A 15773-nucleotide genomic window follows, 5' to 3' on the forward strand; every position below is an offset into this window, starting at 1 on the left:
TTGGAGGGGTGCGGGGGGGGGGGGGAGGGGGGCTCTCCCTTGCCCTGGGTGCACCCTCGGTGTCGGGCTGCACCCCCCGTGCCACCGGGGCCTGTTTTTTGGGGGAGGGGGCTCTGAGCAGCTCCGAGGCCGGAGCGGGGCCGTTTCCATCGGGATCCCCCCCCCGGGCTGAGGCCGCGCAGCTCAGCGCACGAATGAGCCGGGCCCGGGCCTCGAACCCGCGGCCCCACAGTCGCTGCCCAGCCCCGCTCCCCGCCGGGGGGAACCCGAGCGCCCCGCGCCGCGCCGGTCTCGCCCCGCCCACCTCCTCTCCCGACCAATCACAGCCCCCGCAGCCCCGCGCGGGGCCCACCACTGGCGGCCCCCTCCACGCGTCACCGGGCCGCGCGGGGCTCCTATTGGCTGACGGCGGCCGAGGGGGCGGGGCCGGCTCCCCGCTGGGGCTGGAGCGGGGGGTCCGCGGCGTCGCCGCCTCCATTTTGAGGGGGCCGCGGCCCGGTGCCCTCGGCGGGGCCGGAGCGGTGCCGGGGGCGGGGGGTCCCGGGGGGGGGCAGCCCCGCGGAGGGAGCCTCTGGGGCTTGGGGGGGGGTCCCCGGCGGGTGCAGCCCCTGGGGGGGGGGGGGGGGGCTCAGCGGGGCTGAGGGTGCAGCCCCTGGGGAGGGGGCCGCGGCCCGGAGGGGTCCGAGGAGGGGGTCCCGGGGGGGTCCGGGGGTCCCGGGGAGGGGGGGGTGAGGCCGGTGCGGGGCTGTCCCGGGGGGGTCGGGGCTGGCGGAGCCCCCGGGGAGGGGGCTGCAGGGCTCGGGGAGGGTCCGGGGGTTGCAGCCGGTTGTTGGTGGTGGGGGGGCGTTGAGACCCTGAATTGGGTCTGGGGGTGCCCCAAAGCGGCCCGGGGGGGGGGGGGGCTCGGAGCCCCTGAGGAGGGAGCGGGGCAGCAGCGCAGAGACCCCCGAGAGCCCCCGGGCGGCCCCCGCCGCCTGCCCCGTGCAGAGGGGCGAGGTACCGGGGCTTCCCCCCTGCTCGTCCCCCCACCGGGGGGGGGCACACAGCCAGCCTCCCGTGGGGCGAGGATCATGGCCTGGGCGCTGAAGCTGCCGCTGGCGGACGAGGTGATCGAGTCCGGCCTGGTGCAGGACTTCGATGCCAGCCTCTCGGGCATCGGCCAGGAGCTGGGCGCCGGGGCCTACAGCATGAGGTAGGAGGGGTGGGGGGGGGGCTGCCCCCACGCTCACCGGGCTCCTGGCACACCCAGGGCAGCGCCCGCCGCCCCCCGGGGCGGTTTTGTGCCATTTTGTGCCCCTCGAGCGAGGTTTGGGAGGCTCGGGGGGGATCCACGCGCCCTGGTGCTGTGCCAGTCCCTGGGGGTGCCCGGCGTGGCGGGGGCGTGGGATGGGGCCGCAGCCGCACCGGGCCCACCGGGAGCTGGGTTCTGCCCGCCCCGGTTTCGGGCACGGGAAGGCCTGAGCTCGGGGTAGGGCGGGGGGCGGTGGCTGGAGGTGGTTTTGGAGGCCGGGGCACCGGCCGTGGCGCTGCCAGGCGGGTGTTGAGCGCACGGCCTCCCCCAGCCCTCGACTCACGGCTCAGTCGCGGCGCCGGTCCTGTGCCTGGTGTGGGGCCGGTTGGCAGAGCCCGTTCCCCCGTTCTCTGGCTTTGTTTTCGTGCCGTAACCGCCCCAGGAGCTTTGCCTTGCCACAAATAATTACCTCCGAGGAGCAGCGGCGGGCGCTTGTCTGTTGGGACCAGCTCTGCCCTGGCTCTGAGCAGAGCCAGGAGCGAAGGAGAGGACCGGGACCCCCGGGGGGTCCTCGTGCGCAGGCGGTGAGCAGGAGCAGGACCCCGCGGTGTTGGACATTGAGACCGAATTGCTCGAGCACGTGGCCCGTGCTCCGGAGGTGGCTTCGTGCTCGCTTGGCAGCTCTGCCCTGCCATCCCCAGCTCTGTTCCTGGTAGTGACGAGGATGCGCCTGCTCGGCGGTGCTGAGAGCTGGACCGGAGGGCTGGGGCCAGGTAGGAGCTTGGGGCGAGCTGGCGTGGAGGTGAAGCTGCAGGAAGCTGTTCTGGTTTTCCCTGCAGCCCAGAGGTGCAGCCAGAAAGAATTCACGTAAATCTTCAGCTGTGCCCCCGACTTCTCTCTGCAAGAGGCTTTCCCGGGACGAGCTGACGCAAGACTTGAGTTTTTTTGAGAGTGATGCAGCTGGAAACGTTAGATGTTGGGATTAAAAACAAGGCGCTGGGAGAGAGGAAAGGTGGCGGTGGAAAGGAACTGCTGACTTGGTGCCCTCGTCCAGGGGAAGCAGAGTAGCAGCTCTCCTCTTCCTTCCAGAGACAAGGAGAGGCAGCACCTTCCTGGAGTTATCCCTGACCCCTCTTGGGACGCCAAAACCGTTTGGTTTTGTTTAATTGCCGTGCTTGAGGCCCCTCGGGCAGCTAGCTGGCCAAATCGCAGACATGCGGGAGCTGAGAGGAGCGCACCCATCCCCTCTCCATCGCAGCAGTGCCATCGGCTGCGTTTCGGATCGGTTCCTCCGCTCGGGACCCCGCTGTGAGCACCGGCGGCAGCTTTCCGTCACCCATCGGCTGGGGATGGCGCGGGCAGACCCTCGCACCGCGCTGCCGGAGCCGGCTGAAACCCGACTCTTTTTTTTCCGAGACTTTTGTTGACCTAAGCCGCCCGTAAATAGAGCGCGTACCCCCGGAGGTGAGCGCGCTGACCTTTGTGGCCTGACATCTGACATTTTCCTCCCATCTCTCGTGGCAGCGCCGCGGTGCAGGACGGGGGGGGAACATTTTCGACGGGCGCCCCCATTTCGGAGCCCGGCTGGGGCTCTCCCCATGGAGGAGGCACGCTGCTACCTCGGGGCCGAGCGCTGGTAGGTGGCTGCCGGCGGCACGACGAGGGCTGGACGCCGCTGCTCCTTCACGACGTGTGCTGTGGGGTCGTGCTTCACGCTCCGTAACGCAGCCGAGCTCTTGGTGCTGCTGGTCTGTGCTGGAGCCTGGGGATTTGGGGGAGAAGCGGCGGCTTCGGAGGCGATAACTGGGCACGGAGCGGACGCTTCCAGCTGCAGAACTTGGCTGCAGCTCTTCTGCTCCTTCTGTTCCAGGAGCTCCTCTCCCACACCCTGATACGAAGCGCGTAAGCCGAGGCTTTCCCCAAAAGCACGTGGAATTGGCAGGGAGCTGTTGCTGTTGTCCAGGGAGCTGTCCAGAAGCCTCTCACGGAGAAGGAGCAGGGCTTAACTCGGTGGCAGAGCTCAGCACTTCGGTGCCACCCTAAAAAGGGGCTCGGGGGGCTCTGCCCCACGCTGGCTCTCCCCATGTGGCTCCCGTTCCTGTGCCCGAAAAGCCGAACCACCGCCTTGCAGGGAGCAGGGCACTGGGCTGGTACCTTGAGGGGGAGGACAGGAATTCCTCAGCGTGGTGCTGGAGGCATCCTGCCTTCCTTGCTCTGCCGGTGCGGGCGTGCTGCCGAAGGAGCTGGGCTTTGTCTGCAACGCGGGCTCGCTTCTTGCGTAGGTTTGAAGCAAGAAAAGTGTTAGGGGGGACAACTTGAAAAAGCTGCAGCAAGAGCAGGTGTCAGGGCCTCTCCCCAGATCTCCTTGGCCTGCTTTAATGCCCCTTTGCAGTTGCGCAGAGATGTCACAGCTCGTGTGGTGGTGTTGTTTCTCGGTTTTGGTTTAATTAAAAATCTTAAAGCTCTTCCTCGCGGGAGGATCCCAACACCTACCGCCTCATCCCTGGAGCCAGAGCCGAAATGAATGTCTGACACCTCTCTTTTCAGTGACGTCCTTGCCCTGCCCATCTTCAAACAGGAAGAATCGAGTTTGCCTCCAGAGAACGAGAACAAAATTCTGCCCTTCCAGTACGTGCTGTGTGCGGCCACGTCCCCTGCGGTGAAGCTCCACGACGAAACGCTCACCTACCTCAACCAAGGTGAGGGAACCCCGGGCGCTTGGTTTAAACCCGCCACGTTTTAACCCTAAAGGTCTGCCTTTGGCTATTTCCCACTGGGAGTGGAAAGCACCTCGCTACTAAACCCCACGTTGCTCCTGTTTGAAACCGCCGGCTCCTTCGCCTTGCTGCTGCCCTCAGCTTGCTGTGGCGGTGCGAGCAGCCCGTGGGATTTCACACGAGTAAAATCTGCACGGTGTGAAGTGCAGCTGGAGAACTGGGTGCGGCCAAGCTGTCTGAGCTGCTCCGTGCTGCCAGAGCTGGGCAGGAGTGTGCTGGGGTGCCCTGCAGCGGGCACGTCTTGTGCTTTCAAGCTGTAGCCATCGCTTCTCGGTAGAATCAGGAGGTCAGGGTTGGTGACCGCAGCCAGATGAAGCTGAGTAATCGATTTCTGCCCCGTGCCGGGTCTGCGCGTGGTTGGTAAGGGTTTGCTAGGGAATCCTCCAGCAGAAAGGGGGAGGATTGCCTGTCGCTGGAGAGGAGCGTTGGGGGGCGGTGAGATGGTCGTGCTTCTGGGACCCCGCGCTGAAACGTGGCAAGGAGATCGAGTGGCGTGTCTAGCGTGGCAGCAAAAGGTGTCAAAATGCAAGGGAGGGTGGCAGCAAAGGCTTGTACGTGGCGAACAACAAGGAGCCTTCGTCTTCCTTCCCTCAGGGCAGTCGTATGAAATCCGGATGCTGGACAACAGGAAAATTGGGGAGCTGCCAGAGATTAATGGGAAACTGGTGAAGGTAGGTGGAGAGCTTCGGTGCACGGGTCCAGCTGGGGCTGTAGGGAGCAGCACACAAGGTCTTGTCCTGTCAAGGGTCCAGCTGGGCTTTATTTTGTTGCCCTGGCCTCTTCATGAGGCTTCAGGTCCCTCCACTTCCCTCTCTGCTCCTTTGTTTGCACTGGAAAATGTCTTGAGGACCGGGGGCTTTGCTGGGAGAGCCCCAGCCGCTGACAGTTTGTCCCCTCTAGAGCATTTTCCGGGTGGTGTTCCACGACCGGCGCCTGCAGTACACGGAGCATCAGCAGCTGGAGGGCTGGCGGTGGAACAGGCCTGGGGACAGGATCCTGGACATCGGTGAGTCCCCGGGGCAGCACCTTGGGGTCTGCCTCCGAGCCCCCAAAGCTCTGCCACGTTCTGCAGGTGGAGACGCGCACTTGGTCCTTCCGTAGCTTCCCTGCGACTCCCCTGCTTCTCCTCCTAACAAAACCTGGCTCTCTGCGTGCGCTCCTGCAGATATCCCGATGTCCGTGGGCATCATTGATCCCAGAGCGAATCCAACCCAGCTCAACACGGTGGAGTTCTTATGGGATCCTTCCAAGAGGACGTCCGTGTTTATCCAGGTAACGGAAGGGACGGGGGAACTTCCACTTGCAGGGGTTTAGGAAAAAAACTGGAAGTTATCCAAGGGGGAAAAAAAGAGATGATTTTTGACTCAGAGCTCTGAAATAGCAGCCAGATGCCACAGTGGTAGAGGGTATAAACTAAAATACACCTCGCCTCCTGCCACAAGCAGTGCAAGAGAGCGGCAGCTCGTGGATTGGCAACAGACAAGCTCGGCTGACCACCTACGAGTTGTTTGATTTGCGTGGTGGTTTAGGTCCTGCTGGTTTAGGTGATATGCTCTCCCTCTTGCTTAGATGCTTTTGCAAATCTCCCTGGCTGCCTGAAATACCTCCTGGAAGTATTCTGGCCCCGCTGCCCAGAGTAAACAGGCTCCAGCGCGCAGAGGCTGGTGCAGCCGAGCTCTCTGCCCTGCTGAGCCGGGGGCTGCTCGTAACATCGAGAGCTTGCAAAACTTGCTGGAAGAATGCGGCTCCACCTCTGCTGCTGCGTCCCCTTAACTCCTTAACGCTCCTGGTTCTGTGTGCTCCCGTGCGAGCTCTGCGTTTTGCCCTCTACACGACACTGACGGCGGGGCGCCTTGCCTTCCCCCAGGTTCACTGCATCAGCACCGAGTTCACCATGCGGAAGCACGGCGGGGAGAAGGGGGTGCCCTTTCGGGTCCAGATAGACACCTTTAAGGAGAACGAGAACGGGGAGTACACGGAGCACCTGCACTCGGCCAGCTGCCAGATCAAGGTCTTCAAGGTACCTCGGCCCGCTGTGCACCCAGCGTCCGCTGTGTCCTGCCCCTCTGGGAGGCGAGCCAGGAGCCGGTCCCAGTCCCTGCCGCAGCTCCAGCGAGCAGCACGGCTGCAGGACCGTGGCCGAGCTTGCAGGCAGTGAAAACCCTCGGTCCTTCTGGTCACTCCTCCTTTCCTGGTCTAGTTCCTGTCCTGGTGGAGCCTGGATGCCGTTGTGGCTCAAAAATTGGAAAGCCAAGAACAGCACACCAGGGAGTAAATGGGTTGTGGTGCTTCTCTGCCAAAGCTCCCACATTCAGCCTTGCGTCTTACCCGCCTGGGAGATCCTGCGGGGAGTTTTGATGCCCGTCTGACCTCCTTATCCCATTATTACCAGTTCCTATTGTGGCTGCTGTCGGTTTGTGTGTGTGCAGCCTCTCCAGGACTTCTGAATCCTTTGCAGGGCACCCAAAGCCACATCTGGCCGTGGCAGCACGTGCCAGCGAGGTGACTGCAGCACCACCCAGGCAATGTGCCGCGGGGCAGCCGTGCCCACTCTGTCTGGGTCGCTGATGTTGTCTCAAAGAGCCTGCCCAGTCCCTGTCCCTTTCCTTGTCCCCGTCCTCCCCCCGACGCCACGCAGCCTCTGTGGCCGTGCTTCCTCTGCCCTGGTCCCCCCAGGGGCGCTTGGCTCGCCGCAGGTCGGCTGCCTGGCTGGGAGCCTGCGCCGCTCTGCAGTTTTATCGTGAAGTTGCTGTAGGATGTCGGGCAGCGTGCCCTGCTGCTGTTGACTTGGCTTCTTTCCCCTTCTCTCTCTCCTGCCCGCTTGCGTTATAAAATTTTGAAAGCGGGGGGGGGGGCGTGATTTGTTAGGGCTTGTTTGATCTCTGGCTCGGGTCTGGATGTAAATAGCCTACGAGGATGGCTGCGGAGCTGTGAGCTGAGAGGATAAGGCTGGCTGCAGACGAGCACCCTGAGGATAGTGGCATCGCAAGCGTCTGGCGCTGGGTTTCTACTGAGCTTCAGCGCTCTGCGCCAGGGATGTGTTTTGGGGGTGGCTTTTATTTTCTTTGGCTCTGACAACCTTGCCTCGGGGAAACCCAGAGCTGTAGCTGGAGTGCCCACGAGTGAAGCTGCAGCCTCAGGGCGCAGCCTCCCTGCCGAGGATGGTCTCGGCGGCACCTGCGGGAGCAAAACCATAAATTGCAGCCGCTGCCCGTTGCCGTTCGAAAAGGTCCCTCTGGAACGCAGCTGTACCTGTCCCACCGGCCATCTCCCAACGCTGCCCCACGCCAGGCCACCGGAGCGCAGGGACCCTCGACCTCCGCGGCGTTCGCCTGCCCGAGCCCTTGGCAGAGGCTCCCGGTATTGCCCTGATCCCCTGGGGCTGTGACTGTTGGGGCAGCAGGCTCGGGGTGGTGCCTGTGGGCCCGTCCCTGCAGGGTGCCCTCTGGTTAGGGCTGATGCTCTTTGGGCTCCCGCCCCGTTCTTCCCTTTCTCCCCTCTGCCCCTCAAATTGGGAGCGTGTCTGCTTTGAGAAGAGCTCCCTCGGTGTCGATGTCTCGTCTGTGCTCGTCCGTGGCTGGAGCACGGATCCTTCCTAGCTTCCAGTAGCCTCAACGTTGACCACAGAGGCTGGAAAGATAACAGCGGCCGTTTGATTTCCGTGGCTGCGGCAGGCTGGTTGAGCTGCAGCCGAGCAGCACCTCCTCGCCCAGCTTGGAGCTGGCTGGGAGCTTGTTCAGGTCTCCTCTCTGCTGTCTAGAGGAGGACGATGCCTCACGCCGTGCTGGATTGCTGCTGTTAGGATGTTGCCGGTTGTTGTTTGAAGGGAATTTCTGTAGGGTCCTGCAGAGGGGAGCGCCGGGACGGTTTGGTGGTTATAACGCCTCTCTTGCTGCCATCCCCAAGGCTTTGAGCGCGTTATAAAGGCAGCAACCAAACCGTTCCTAGGCCTGGCTATAAGAAAGTAGATGTCTTTTCGAGGTCACGGCAAAGCCGAGCTCATAACCCAGCTCTCTGTGTTGTGGTGCAGTACGTGCCACCGAAATGGTGGAGAGCAGGAGGACGAGTCACCTCCTCAGGCTGTCGCGGTTCTCCCTCTGTCCCGCACCGCTGATCTAACACCGATATCTCCTCCCCAGCCCAAGGGAGCTGATCGGAAGCAGAAGACCGACCGGGAAAAGATGGAGAAGCGAACGCCCCACGAGAAGGAGAAGTACCAGCCCTCCTACGAGACCACGATACTCACCGAGGTGGGGCGCGTCCTCGTGCGGGGCGGGGACGTTGTTTGAGCGAAGCCTGAGTTGCCCTGGCCGCGAGGAGCTGGCTGCTCTGCTCTGAGGTGTTTGCCTCAGTTGTTTGTGGCTGCAAGGCAAAAGCCAGATAAATATTCTAGGCAGAGGAGGTAATTTTTAGCAGGCCTGAAAAAGGGCTCTTGTGCCTCGGAAGTCGGTGGTTTTTCCCCCGAATAACGAAAGATGCTCCCTCTGCCTGCAAGCTTTGTTTTGCCCGCGTGGCAATCGGCCACGTAGGTCATGAGTGAGCCGAAAACCTCCCTCGTTTCCTCCCTTTGCTTGGGAGGTGTCAGTCTGTGAAACCCTGGTAGTCTGAGCTCTTAAACGCCCTGGGGAGGGAGCCCTCGTCCTACCCCGGGTGATTCGTGCTCCGTGGAGGTGCTGAGGCTGGCGGTGCTGCACGTGTCAGTCAGCCCAGCGACACAGATCACTTAGAGTCTGATCTCCCTGCACTTGAATTTGGGGGCTTTTGGCTTTTTGAGATGAAGGATTGTTTAGTCAGAGGCTTGTGCCTGTCTGCGGTGAATTAGCAGGGCTCCTTTTAATCCCCGACTTTATTCCTTAATTCTCTTTCGTCGCCAGTTGCCCGCCAGCAAATGGCCGTTAACGTGCGCTGAGCGGAGAGGACGCGTGGGCTTGTCCAAAGCCACCTGTGACCCTTCTGGCTTTTCCTTTCCAGTGTTCTCCCTGGCCAGAGATAACGTACGTCAATAACGCACCGTCCCCTGGCTTCAACAGCTCCCACAGCAGCTTTTCCATCGGAGAAGGGTGAGTCTGGAGGGGAGGCTGCCTCGCTGTCGACTCCTGGCTCACCGGAGAGGTCGATGCACCCCAGCTGGCAGCACAAGGAAGAAGCACCCGGTGCCAGGGCGCAAGGAGGCGGAAGCAGCCCGCAAAGAGGCAGCATCAGGGTGGAAAAAAAGAAACGAAAGCCCTCGGAGCTGAGCGCTGTTGCCTTTCCTTGCTCCCAGAAAGCTCGGCTCTTGCACGAGAAGCATGTGCGCGTTCGATCAGCAGCCCCTTGCGTTCGGCTTCCAGCCTGCTTCGCTCTGCCTTCCCCCATCGCGTTACTGCTCTTACCTGAGCTGTTTGTGCTTGCAAAGTGTTTCAGTACAACAGTGATGGTGCTGACTGCTCTTACCTGAGCCGTGTGTGCTTGCAAAGTGTCTCGCTGCAGCAGTGATGGTGCTGCTGCCATTGCGGGGCTGCCCGCAAGCAGCGGTGCCCCCGTGCTTCCGCGGTGTCGGAGCGGCACCGACACCAACCGGGCGCTGTGCTTTGCAGGGCGGTGTTGTTGCCTGCGGGCATCCCGTGCCAGGAAGGGAAGGGCAGTGCTAACCACGTGTTGTGCTCTGTCTGGCTCTTTCCCCCATCTAGAAATGGCTCTCCAAACCACCAGCCCGAGCCACCCCCTCCGATCGCAGATGTAAGTCACACTTCAGAGCTTGTGCTTGTGGTAAGGATGGGACACGGGTCGCAAAAGGGGCTTTGCTGTGATCGAGTGGTGGTGGGCTCGTGGGTGGCTGTGCTGCAGTTTGCCTGGGAAGAGACTGCTGTAGTTTAACGTCTTTGGGGAGTTATAACTTCATTTTGACTCCTGTTTGGAAAGAAGAGGTGACAGAGTGAAAAATGTCCAGTACGGCAAGGCAGAGCTGGGAGCAAGCTGCTTGGAGCTCGCTGTGACCTTTGCTGATCAGTTTATCTTTGCTGATCAGTTTATCTTTGCTGATGCTTTCCCCGTTGCTTCCTTCCTCCCCCTCTGTCCCTCTGAAGCCTTTTAAACCAAAACCCATCCAGGCTGCAGCCTTTGTGTGTGCGCAGTGAGCCCAGCCCAGTCTGCTCTCGATGTAAGATTACAGACACCAAACCAGCTGGCCTGTGCTCGTTCCTCGGTGGAAACATTCGTGTCACCTCTGAGGCTGTGACCCTTCTTTTCCTGCCTTGCAGAACCTCTTGCCCACGAGCACCCCCCAGGAGGCCCAGCAGTGGCTGCACCGGAATCGCTTCTCCACTTTTTCTCGGCTTTTCCGAAACTTCTCAGGTAGGTTCCAGTGGCCCCTCTGTGTCTGTGCCGTTGCTCTGCTTCCTTCTGCTCCCCAGGCCGTCTTTCTGTCCCCCCTTGCAAATTCAGCTGTTTGAAAATCTCGTGTCTTTGTAACGCAATAAAGCTTGGCTACCTGAAAGCTGTCGGCTTCGTTTCTCACCTCGCTCTCAACTGACAAAACACTGGGGATGGTGGTGGCTTCTCTTCCAAAAGCTCGCAGCACCTTCTAGTCTTAAAACAAGCTGGGAAATGCTGATCTGGAGCGCTGTGTGTAAAGGACTGCTCATATTTATTTTCCTCTCGTTCCCTGGCAATGCGGTCTCTGTTATCCAGGGTCACCAAGGCACTGGGTAGCAAGCTGTAAGAGGAAAAAGGCTGATAATGCCGGCCGTGGGGTCGTACCAAAGCACATTCTTGCAAAAACAGTCTGGAAAAACATGCAAATGTCCTTCTGGGGGAAGCGGGGGGAGGTTGTCAGCAGAGGGCTGAAGGCTTTGGGATGGGGTGAGCTCTGCAGGGGGAGCTGGCACGACCATGCGGTCCAGGACCCCCACCCTAGGAGCTCTGGGCTGCTTTTGTGACTCTCTCTCCTCTTGATGTCAAATTGCAGGTGCAGATTTACTGAAGCTGACCAGAGAAGATGTTATCCAGATCTGTGGCCCTGCAGATGGCATCAGGCTCTTCAATGCGTTGAAAGGACGGTAGGTTGTCTGCTCTAAAAGCTGATCGTGCGTGGCAGGGAAGCGTGTTTGGTGTTAGCCCGTTTGCTTGGGACTTGCTGTTACAGAGGACAGAGTTTCATTAACCTCTGTGAACCCCTTTCAGTTTAATTTGACAGCTTGGCCAGCAGAAAAACTGCTCCAGGGACAATTTGGGGGAAGAAAATCCATGTGGGCAAGGAGCATTGGAAATGATTTTCCTCTTGGAAGGGGGAGAGGGAAGGATTTGGTCGGTGGCAGGGGATGCAGCCACAGCCCAGGAGGTGCTGCCTGTGCCGTGCTCCTTTCCTCTGCCCGCTGATGGTTATTCAGTGGAATAACCTTCCTGTAAAGGGAATGCTGCTTTATACCCGTCTCTGGGACCCTTTTTGGAACTCGCGATGCCCCTTCCACGTTGCTTCGAGGTGAATTCCGTAACCTGCTCTGTTGTTTCTGAGGACACTGGGGAGAGAAGGTTGCTGGCTGAGTGCCAGGGTCCTCGGGCAGTCCTGCGGGCGCTGCGCTCACTCGCTGCTCTGTCCGTAGGATGGTGCGGCCCCGACTGACCATCTACGTGTGCCAGGAGTCCCAGCAGCTCAGGGACCTGCAGCAGAAGCACGAGGACGGGGACACCGTCACCAGCACGTTCTTCGGTAAGGGCTTTGTGGCATCGCTGCGGACACGCGCGCCTGGGTGGTGGCGAGGAGGAGGAAGCAGCAGCAGGGCTGGGCAGGCAGAAACGCAGGAGCAGTGGGGCTGATCCCCGGTGCCGATCCCCAGGCTGCTGTCCCTGGGGCTTTGAGCCCCCATCGAGCATCCCCCAGCAAACAGCCAGGGCTGTCGATACCTTACCGGAACACGCTGAGTCTGCGTAGCAGCTCTAAGAGGGTTTGTGGCTTTGGCTTTCAGCTGCTGTGCGTCATTTTGGCTGCTTTCTCATCTCCTCCCTGCAAGGAGGCAGAGAGTTCCCTTGCAAGCTAATGCAGGCTCTGTGTGTGACCCAGGGTGCTGTGCACCCTCTCCGTTGATCAGGGTGGCACAGGATTGCCGGGAGCGCTCTTCTTACTTGCCCCAGTCCTACCCAGCTGATTTTTTTTTTTTTTTCTCTTGCTGACCAAATGGGTGGCTGCAGACTGACTGTTGGCGTGCTGCCTGCTCTGAGCCGGCAAATGATAGCTCTTGCGAGAACCCAGCCTTGCCCAGACAACAATGAGTGACCTACATTTGTGGAGCAGCCAGGCGCCGGTTTATCCACCTCTGTGATTGGAGCAGCAAGCGCAAAAGCAAGCGGCGTGGCCTCTCCTCGCCCTGCTCCTGTCTGGGTCCTCTCGCATCCCCCCGGGACCCGCTGCAGGAGTGGGAGAACGAGGGGGCTCAGGGGTGGCTTTTCTACCCTGCTGCTACTGCAAAGCGTACCAGGAATGGTACAAAGTGCTGCTCAGCTGGTGGTAATCAAAAGAGAAGCTTTTAGGGGCAAGGACTGCGTGAACGCAGATCAAGCGTTGACGATGGTCGGGTTTTATAGCTGGGGGCACGCTGCAGCCACATAGTCAAAGCAGACACCAGAGACCAGCTGCAGTCGCGCGACGATTTAGGAGCTTGGGCTTGGAAAGCTGATAGAGCAGGCAGCCCACTGCTGAAAAGGTGCACGGCCCTTCCCGGGGGGCTGGGCTGTTTCTGCTTGTGGTGCTGCTCTGCACACCAGCACCCCAGGTGAGCGTGCTGGTCTCTGCATCCGTGGTGCAGACACTGAGGCTGCTCTCTGCCTTGCTACAACGCCGCTTCTCCTTGCAGTGTACCACGCCATTTATCTGGAGGAGCTGACGGCGGTGGAACTGACGGAGAAGCTGGCCCAGCTGTTCAGCATCTCCTCGCAGCAGATCAGCCAGATTTACAAGCAAGGCCCGACGGGGATACACGTGCTGATCAGCGACGAGGTAACCGCCTCGCAGTGCTCCTTATTCCCCACCTCTTGTGCTGGGTTGCCTCGGCTGGTTTGTGTCTGATGCTGCCCAAGCCGCCTGCGCGGGTCTTTGGGAAGGGCTCTGCTCCGTTGCCTCTGGTTTGTGAGGGCTTGGAGTCAGTTGGTGAAGCCCGCAGAGCCAGGGATTTTAGCACTGGGGACGTTGCTCTGCTGCTGGCTCTGATCACTTGGAGCCGTGGGGTTTGGTGCGGTGAGCAGCGCTCCCTGAGCACCGCGGGTTGGGCGCGCGCCCTCCTGCGTGCTCGGCTGTGCCCCGGCTGTGCTGTGAGAGCAGGGAGGGGAGCTGCTGCGGGAGGACTTTGCTTCCAGACCTGCATCTCAGAATATGGTCGGTTCACTTGGCTTGCTGGTTCGGATCTTCAGCGTTGGGGAGCTGGATGAAGGAATAAATATTTATGGCTGGTGCATCTCCTGCCTCCCAGAGCACTGAGCTCCTGAGCAAGCAGCTTCCAGCCCTTTCTGTGAAACACTTCCTGTGTTTAAGTACAGCTACAGACTGAGCTGCTTGTCTTGGCTTCTTTCAGATGATTCAGAACTTCCAAGACGAATCCTGTTTTGTTCTGGACACCATGAAAGGTGTGTAAGTGCCCGGGTTTTGTGTACTTCCTGGGGAGCTCTTGTGTCAGATCCGCTGTATCCAGGGGATCCCTTTGCTCTTACGAGTGTCTCATAAGCTTTTTTCTTCCTTTGCAGCTGAAACCAATGATAGCTACCACATCATCTTAAAATAGAAGGGGACGGGATAAGAGACACCTATGATCCTTTTGTCACGCATGAAGACCCCTCACTTCCAGCACAAGGACACGAGCAGAGATCTGGATGCTCCTGGGCACCCTCTCAGCCCCCGAGCTGTTGGTTTCTCGGCTGCCTTTCTGGCAGGGGACCGCCTTGCTCTTACAGCCTGCGAGCTGCCAGTGATGGAAACGTGCTGCTTGGTCGCTGGAGCTGCGAGGCTGAAGTCACCAGGCTGCGCTCTCCTCTAGCTCTCAGTAGAAATTTGTCATTGGGACCTAAGATTGTGAAGGCTTTTCTCTGGCAAGCATGCTCTGCTTTTCTGAGAGGCACCCGATCCCGTGACGCTCACAGACTGGCAAGAAAACATGAATTGAAGTGGTCCAGCACACCCAGCTGGCCCTCCGGCACGTGCTGAGCTGAGCAGGTCTCAAACATGCTATGTGCTGTGCTGGTGGAGCGGTAGGCTAGGGCTGGGAGGGATTTTCTTAAAGATTTTGTTAAGCTTTCATTTCATATTACAACGCATCTGTTAGACAAAGGTGGTGACTTCTTTTTTCTCCTCTCCACCCACCCTGGAAACGGTGTGGTTGTGGTGCCATCCTTCCCTCGCAGGTATAAGGCTGTCAGGAACTCTCTCTACAGATTTAATTCACGTGGACGTGTAAAGCTGGAGCAAAATGTGGAGTGAAGCAAAGCTGGATAAAGAAATCGCTAACTAGCTCGGTCTGTGGGATTCCTTTCTGCATGTTTTAGGGGTCTCAAGGGAAAGGGAGAAAGACTTGGATACCTTTATTGAACACTGGGGTGATCTCTATGTGCTGCCCTGTTTTCTGCCCCTGCACTCCCCTGCCCAGCCTCTGCAGCTGACCCAGCGTTGGTGTAGTCCTGCGTGCACTGAGGAGGAGTTAGACAAGCTCAGGGGACCTGATGGGGACAAAAGTGCCTGTGTGGAGCTTTCCAGGACAGCAGCTGCACCTCTGGAGCGAAGGGTCTGCTGTGTGCTGCGATGATGGATCCCGTTCCCCGGCTGCGAGATGCCCTGGGTGGCACCTACCTGCCTCTTACCCCCGTGGGACTGCACTACCAGAGCGTGGTTTTGGCGAAAAAAAGTATCTCGGGGGAAAAATACAGCGTAAAGCAGACCTCTTGCTTTAAATCAGGCTTCAGCAACATCCAGAACAAGGCAGATCCTGGAACAGGCCTGGGGGAGAACGGAGGCGCTGGTGTGCACGACAATCCCGAGTCCCCTCCCTGCTGCTGAAGTTTGTAAGCTGCAGTGTTTGTAAGCCATAAGCGATTCTGTTCCCAACCTGCTGGGCTGGCTCCTGGAAGCCGTCTTCTCCTTGGAAATGGAAATCAAACCCCTGAGCACGCCCCGGAGCCGGCGGGGGGAGAAAGCTGGCGCTGGCCTCGCGCAAGGGGCCCCGGCACCTCCCGGCTCCCTTCTCAGCGCCCAGGGCAGGACCTGGGGCAGCAGCTCTGCAAAACTCCCGCTCCCCTGGGCCCCCAAAACCACGGGGCAGCATCAGGGTAGGAAGGAGCCCGGGGGGCTGGGGTAAAAACGCCTTTTCTCCGTGGTTTAGTTCATCCTGGGTGGGGGCCGGTGCCTATTTTAACCCTGTTTGTTTGTTTTTTCCTGTTAGTATGCACCAAGTGTAATGGATGTGTATGGCAGCGATGCAGGCTCGGTAAACTTTTTGTACGGATGCTTCTGGGTGTGTGCGGCTTCTTTTAATTAATTAAATTTAATTACGCTGTTGTTTTGGGGGGGGGGGGTCGTGCAGGGCGGCTGCAGGAGGCAATGGAAGCCCCCAGCTGCTGGCTGGAAACAAGGAGGGGACGAAGTGCGTGGCGTGGCGGGGGGGGGAAGGAAGAGGGTTTTTAATCAAGGAGCACTTGATTAAAAGTGCCCTGAGCTTCTAATTAGTTAATAACTCGGGTAATCCTTAACGTGAGGGGGCAGCTGGCGCGACCCTGCAGGCCAGGCCCGGCGCCCACTTCCGCACTACATC

General features: G+C 59.9%; 1 protein-coding gene across 5 annotated transcripts; it reads left to right on the plus strand.

The window, feature by feature from the left end:
* Positions 1-771: 771 nt before the first annotated feature.
* TFCP2 (transcription factor CP2) lies at positions 772-15461 on the plus strand. 5 transcript variants are annotated; one of them, XM_040539754.1, is made up of 16 exons: positions 1056-1192; positions 2071-2867; positions 3779-3930; positions 4603-4679; positions 4909-5014; positions 5174-5280; positions 5876-6028; positions 8148-8258; positions 8980-9068; positions 9585-9756; positions 10248-10341; positions 10955-11045; positions 11589-11695; positions 12837-12979; positions 13551-13602; positions 13720-15461. In XM_040539754.1, exons 2-16 carry the CDS (start codon positions 2830-2832, stop codon positions 13755-13757), a joined length of 1530 nt encoding a protein of 509 aa, XP_040395688.1. In that variant the 5' UTR covers positions 1056-1192; positions 2071-2829; the 3' UTR covers positions 13758-15461. The 5 variants fall into 5 exon arrangements, with proteins under 5 accessions (XP_040395685.1, XP_040395686.1, XP_040395689.1 ...); XM_040539751.1 differs by lacking the exon at positions 2071-2867 and having other exon boundaries at positions 772-1192; XM_040539752.1 differs by lacking the exon at positions 2071-2867 and having other exon boundaries at positions 774-1192; positions 9585-9726.
* Positions 15462-15773: the final 312 nt, after the last annotated feature.

This window comes from Cygnus olor, chromosome 29 (assembly GCF_009769625.2).
Source record: "Cygnus olor isolate bCygOlo1 chromosome 29, bCygOlo1.pri.v2, whole genome shotgun sequence".
Classification (NCBI taxonomy): domain Eukaryota; kingdom Metazoa; phylum Chordata; class Aves; order Anseriformes; family Anatidae; genus Cygnus; species Cygnus olor.